Source organism: Nothoprocta perdicaria, unplaced genomic scaffold (assembly GCF_003342845.1).
Source record: "Nothoprocta perdicaria isolate Ctin4 unplaced genomic scaffold, notPer1 scaffold_118, whole genome shotgun sequence".
Taxonomy (NCBI): Eukaryota; Metazoa; Chordata; class Aves; order Tinamiformes; family Tinamidae; genus Nothoprocta; species Nothoprocta perdicaria.
Window position 1 is genome coordinate 136,188 of NW_020454294.1, and position 6,881 is coordinate 143,068.

At 44.9% G+C, this 6,881-nt stretch overlaps 1 protein-coding gene across 1 annotated transcript in view; it reads right to left on the minus strand.

Annotated features, from left to right (window-relative positions):
• The window catches only part of SLC35F4 (solute carrier family 35 member F4), a 99,606-nt gene extending 99,334 nt beyond the window's left edge, over positions 1 to 272 (minus strand). The window contains exon 1 of the mRNA XM_026053796.1: positions 158 to 272. Coding sequence (XP_025909581.1) covers positions 158 to 260 — 103 coding nt within the window. The 5' untranslated portion in view covers positions 261 to 272. The remainder of the gene's footprint in view (positions 1 to 157) is intronic.
• Between the last annotated feature and the right edge of the window lie 6,609 nt (positions 273 to 6,881).

Genomic DNA, 6,881 nt, shown 5'->3' on the forward strand with positions numbered 1-6,881 from the left:
AAAGAAAAGGGGGGGGGGGAAGCGAGTTTCGGCAAGAAAAAAAAAGAAAAGGGGGGGGGGGAAGCGAGTTTCGGCAAGGACCAGAGGGCTTTTAAAAATAAATAAATCAAATCTCGTGCTAAAGGGATGACGAGGGGTAGCGGGGGGCGCGCCTTACTTTTCTGGCTGGAGTAGCCCGGGTAATATCCATAGTAGCCCGTGATGCGCAGGATCCTGTCCTCGATGGTGGCCACGCCGTTGGGTGCCGCTTTGCCATCCATAGGAGGCGGGAGCCGCGCGCGGGGCGGCCGTGCGGGACGCCGGGGCGAGCGGAGCGGCGCGGGCGGCGGCAGGAGGAGGAGGAGGAGGCGGCGGAGGGGAGGAAGGCGGAGGGGCAGGGCCGCCGCAGCTCGCGGGGCCGCTCGCGCCGACTCCGCCGCCTGGTGCAGGGCGCGCTCCGCAGCGCGGCGGCTCCTTCCCCGCCTTCCTCCTCCTCCTCCTCCTCCTCTTCCCTTTCCCGCCGCGCCGCGGCGGCGCAGCCGCTACCGGGACCGTTAGCACGCGCCGTTTGGGTGCTCCCGGGTCCTTTGGGTGCTCCCTGGGCGTTTGGGGGCCGTTTGGGTGCTCCCTGACAGGGGACAGTTTGGGCACCCTCTGAGATGGGAAGCGGGTCCCTGCGCCACCCCTCGCCTTGAGGCGCTGCCTCCCCTGGCTCCCTCCACAGGGTGAAGAGCCTTTGGTTCCTGTGGAAAAAAACGCARTGTGGATCCTTGGGGAAACTCCATTCCCCTCCCCAAAGCGCTTGGAGAGTCCCGCGTCCCTCCTGCCYCGGAGACAGGTCTCCCTACACACTGTGTGGCCACCAAAGACTGCGTGGCCACCAAAGTCCTTGGTCTTTCCRTGTGCTTGGTGATTTATCCGGCTGTAGGTTCAGTGCAAGTCGCTTTCCACCATGTGCTGGGGTGTTGGGACAGAGGTGGCACCTCATGGCAAAAGGGATGTGCTCCTACCACCAGYCCATGGAGAGACCGTAAGGAGAAGAAGACCAAATTGGACCTCTGAGGATGCAGAGGGGATGGATGGTTTCTCCACCATTAGTTGCATGTATCCTTCCAGAGAGGCTGGCCACTATTTCCACAGGTTGTTTGGAGACACATCACACCGAAATAGGAGAGTGGGTGTCACCCACCACCCACCAAGGGCAGGAGGTCACGTAGGCAGGTCGCACACCCAATGTCTTCTCATGGACAAACCGCAGATCTTCTGATCTTTATTTGCATTAGCAAAAGAAGAGATGAAGACTCCACTGTTTGGCTTGGCGACTTGTTCCAAATTCTCTCATTGGTGAAAAACTAGGTTTTGAATTATTTGACATTTGTAGCTACTGCTCCTTTGCGTGCCATTCTCAGCAAGCCTGAAAAGATCRTTAGTAACCAGCCTTTTTTCACTTCAAGACATATGTAGCTATCAACACGCTCTCTCTAGCTTTTCCATTATTTTGTGGCTCTTTTCTGCATTGTCTCTTCACTGTATTCTTTTTCTGTCCAGCCATTTCCATTAACTGGTATATGGGGAACCTGCTTAAGCCATTTCATAGCTATTGCTTCCCACTTCGTTCACCTTAATTCTTCTCCCATTCTTGCCCGGCCAAATAAGCTGATAACACAAAAGAGCCTTTTGTGAGCACAAACAAATAAGAGATGTATTAAAAATAGCCATTGCAGAGGGAGTCATTAGTTGGTTAGTATTCATATAGTGCTTTGAAGACCAGTGTCTTCATGTGTAGGAATGCAGACATAATAAATGCGCTTAAGATACTAAACACTCTTTTGAACTTGATTACTTGTCCCCTGCCACACTGCTAGGTAATATTAAGGGTGATTACAAACCAGTGATAAATCAACCATTTATCACTCAGGAATTTAAGACATAACCAGTTTCTCAATTCCTTCACTCCCTTTGTAGGTTGATGCTCGTCCCACAAAAGCGTGGACTCCTGTGAGGCAGATTTAAGTCTGCCGACAACAGGCTTGCTGCTTTCATTTCTCATTTGTAGATTGGCCTTTGTAGCCCACATCCATCCAGGATTTCACAGACATGGGACAGAAACAGCTGAGAGCTAGACAGTGTATTAGTTAGCCTTGAAAGGTGCTGAATCAATAGGAGCTGGTGAGGCTCTAACCCCGTCCGCAAGATTAAAATTCTCTGTCCTAGTTAGGAAAGCACAGTTTGAGCAAAAAACACTTGCTTAGTGTCTTGTGTGGAATCTCCGAATAAACCACAAGTACCCCCCCCTTCCCCACTGCATCTCCAGTGGGAGTTGGTGTTATGAGAACATTACCAGCATTGATCTCAGCTTCAAAGTCAAATTTCAGGACTTAAAAGTGCTACTTTGCAGAGAAGGAGAAAAAAAAATGATTGGTTCATTTGAAGGTTAAACTAATATGGCCAGAAACAACTGAGCTTCACATGGTTTCCAAACACCTCAGTTTTGGCTTAATATTTCATCTCCTCTCTTCCTTTTATCTGTAGCCTTTCAAGGACATACTGTGCATGTTTAAACATCAATTGATAATGTAAGCAAAGCCATTCTTGAAATTGCTTCTAACTATGATTCCTTTCCAATATCACCATATGCAATAGATACACAGTGGCTTAAAATGCATTGCAGCTTCATAACGTTACTGAATTCTTACCGTGCTGACATTTTTTTTAAAGAGAAATCAAGCAGATTGCTTTTTAAAAGTTATGGTGAAAGGAATGCTGTGAAAGGATAGCTGAATAAGATGTAGGAGTGAACTACTCTTTATTAATAAGGATCAGGCTCTTACCTGACTAGGGGTACATGGGGACTTACCTGTTTCATCTTTTCAAGCTAAYAGATCCATCAAAGTCACAAGTTGCATAAATATGTTGAAGTGATTTTATGGAGAAATTCATATTTTCACCAGTCCATAACTAAAACCAAGAGCTGATCCAGAAAACAACTTGAAAACAGAAGTTTAACTTCAAGCTGGTTCTCCACAAAGGATGAATTATTCTCAGCATGTAAAGCAGAAATCTTTCTCTAGAAAAAGAGACTCGATCATTAATGGCCACAGAATTTGAACAGTCTTTCAAAAACCACCCTAAACTCCAGGCCATATGTTTGCAAAAATAACCTCTGAAGTGAGAGAACAATGTAATGTCTCCTGATCATGTTGCTGATTCTGCAGACAGACAGTCCCAGTGTCTTTTTTGCTGTTCACAGCTTTCCCAGACAGCCTCAAATAGAAAGGAACAAGAGCCTGGGCATATTATACAGCTGCTTTTCAAATCCCCCTGGATTGTACTGGAATGGTAAAGAAGCACAAACCAGAGAGCATCCTCATGTGAGGCACATTGGAAGAAGCAGACAGGTCTCCTTTCCTTATCTGCCTGTTTTCTGGCCACACAGGCCCTGCTTCTTTCTCCAGTCCATGGGACAAGAAGCATCATTGTCTCCATTCTGGGTCCTCATTTATGTTGCAAGGACCCTAAAGACCCAACCATGGGCAAGGCTCAACAAGGCCCTATCAGGCAAAAGACCCAAGAAGTTTACACAAAGGACAAGAGGGGTAGCAAAGATGTGGAAGATTGAAGTGACTGTTGGAGATGATAATCAGCAAGCTTTGAGGGTTAAAACCCAGTCCTCCTCTTTCCCAAGCCATTTCCCATCCTTCTCCTTCACTGCTTTTCCCCTCTCTGTGAACATACGCCGTCCACCCGAGGTAACTGAAAGTGGTGATTTCTATCCGTCTTACTGCTGATCCTACCGCCTCACGTGTTTGAGGAGGCCCTAATCTAAGTTGTTCCCATTATCAGACTATTAAAAAACAGGAAACTTTTGTTTATCAGTTACTTCCTGAATGCACCTTAACTACAAACCAGTGAATGTCGGAAAAAAAGGCTAAAAAATCACAGCAGATTGAGGAACTTCTAAAGCAAAATGACTTTTTTATAAATGAAAACGTAGTTACAAGCCAATCATTCCAAATTAATCTTTCTCATTCCAACTTCCTCTTGTTTTTAAATAGAAAGTGTCACTTGAAATTAGACTGCAGCTTAACAAGAACCTTTTAAAATATTGGCAAATATTGAGTATTTTCCATACCATTTGGATAAAATTATCTTGTGTGTTAAAAGCCCAACCGTCTTCCATGAGGTTGTGAAGGTATAAAACCAACATAAATGAGAATAAACTAGACCTACTGATAGGGAAAAGAAAGTCTGTAGCATTTGAAGGTTCTTTAGTTGTCCTATTAAGTAATAGACATGAAAGTTGCTAGAGCAGTTCAGTTCTTTCTCACTCTGTCTCACACACCAGAGATGAAGAATGAACTAATCTCTCCATTGACATCAAGGACGAAAAGGACTCGTTAACAATATCAAACCATTAAGCATGAAGATGCTTGAAACTGTCAGCTCGGTCTTAAGAGCTTTTCCCCTCTTTGAAAAATGGGGAGATTCCAACTTGGAACGAAATTTGAAGTCAAGTTCCAAGATCTTTCAGAGCACCACCAAGTATTAAAAGGTTTCATCTGCCATAAGTTAAGCAGATCTGTTTAATGCCAGCTGATTTCATTGAAAGGAGGCAGAACAAGGAACAATGAATGCTTTGTGGAAATAAGACATGAAGATGATGTTAGGGATGGAAGAGAAGGCTGCTAGAAAAGTAAATAAAAGAAAAAAAAAAAAGGTGTCTGCAAATTCAGACAACCATAGAATGGATGCACCACAAGACTCCCCCGTGTGTCTATGCCATATGCATCCCACAAACCACAGAAAACTTCCTATTACTATAAAATCATCCAGTTAAGGTTACCATACCAGAAGTTACCATTACCAAGGGCAAAAAGGGAGAGAAAGAGAAATCAAGAATACTGCTAAAGCCCCAAATTCCTGCAGTGCATCCTGCAGAAATTAGAGGAAACAATGCTGATCTCTGATGATCTGAACTAAAAAAAAATACCTTCCTGACCCCAAACCTGGCTGTGTCTTTCAGTCCATCCATCCATCCCATAGAGCTCACCTGCACTCCCTGCACCTGCAGGAGGGCATGGGGTGAGAGGAGAGGGTACAAGGGCTGAATAGGAGCCCTCCTCTATGGTCAGCACCTGAAGGACAGGTAAGACACACATTTTTTCTTAGTGTGCATCTGTAGCACAGACAGCAGTGCAGCTTGAAACTGTCCCCACACTGCAAAGCACTTGATGTGAATATATGCCCGCTCTGATCCACTTAGGGCACTAGGAGCATTATTGACATTTACCCCCAAGATGTATGAAAATGCAAGCTCCCAGCTCTGAACATTTTTTTTCTACCTACAGATGGCAAAAAAAACAGAAGCTTTCAGGGCATTCATTTTTATTTCCAAATAGCTAAGGGAGGTCGTTACTTCACAGAGCCCATGTGCTCAATCATTTCCTGGAAGCATTTGTTTAGCACTAACACTGCCAATTTATTGACGTGTTTTGCAAAAACAGGGGAAATGGGCAAGAGCCTCTGTCCAAATTGCAGCTTAGGGTTGCAGGTAGTTCTTTTCCCAAAGGTCTTTCAAGTCGCTGCTGCTCATTTTCAAATACAAAAAGAAAAAAGAATAAGGGCTACCAAACTCCATGCAAATAACATATAGACACGGTATTCTGTGATATAGGACATGGGCTGAGCTGTGAACAAGGGAGATAGTTTTGCAAAGTACTGGTCTTTTCACCTTCTTTCCTTGAGAGCTATAGGATTAGGCTGATTTACATCCAATGATGGACTGGTTTGTGTTCCTTGCTATATTTTTCCAATTCCTACTGGCTTTATCAGGGCTTGGAACAGTCAATGCCCCTCATGAATGTCCAGAACTAGGTTTTGTACTTGGAAATGAGCCATGAAGAGGCTCACACTGATTTACAGAGCACCTGGTAAGATTTGAAGCTCTTCTCCCTGGAACTGGTGGCTAGTGTCCCTGAAAAGTGAACACGTTCTCGTGGAGGTGACACGTGGAACTGGCTGGTGAGATGATATTGAGCTTATGATTCAACGTTACAAATTGCCTATATTCAATGTTTTTACAGATCAGCTTGCTCCCAAGATAATAAAGTCCACGCTCTTTCAATATGTCTGCATCTAYGAGGTTTCCCAGATGGTGTTTTGAAGAGACTCGAGAGGGCTCATGAAAAACAACCAAAAAATCTCTACCACCTCCTGGTGGCAGAGTCTTGCTCTCCATGTGCGCTGAAAAAGAAGTCTGATCTGATGAGACCTGATGATTTTACATCTGATTCTGGTGGCTTCAGAACGACACAGTAACTCCTAAAACCTCCCAGAGTTGCACAGTATTTTACATAAGCAGCAACTGTCCAATTTTTCAACCCTTCCTGCCTTCCCACACTTCTCCCTTTTATATGAAATTAATTCCTTTAAACTGCTCCTAAGTTTGGTCAGTTAAACCAAAAAGAAACATCTTCTCTACTTCTTTCCTGCTGACATACCCTGTGTTTTTGGGGAATGTGAGCTCCTCTCCAGACTCACTCCTAAGGGCATGGAGTGTCCTAGCCCTTGTAATAAAGTATTTCATAGGGGTAGCAGAAAGAAAGAGTTTGGGAGCCTGCACTCAGTGCTCAAACGGATGTGGTGAAGCCCTGTCCCCATGGGCAGGAGGACCTTGGAGACCAATTAGGCAACTTGAGAGTGAGGGGAAAAAAAAAAGTTACTTTTTTGGTAATTATACAGCAGACATCTGGGAGAAAAGAGATTCTATCAGAACTTAGAGTTTTTACCTCCCTCTCAGGCAATTTTTACTCCTGTCCCCTGGGCTTCACAGGTCCYTTAGCTCAACACCCTATAAAAGCACAGGCATTAGAAGCTCCTTCTGCTGGCCTGGATTCTACCTG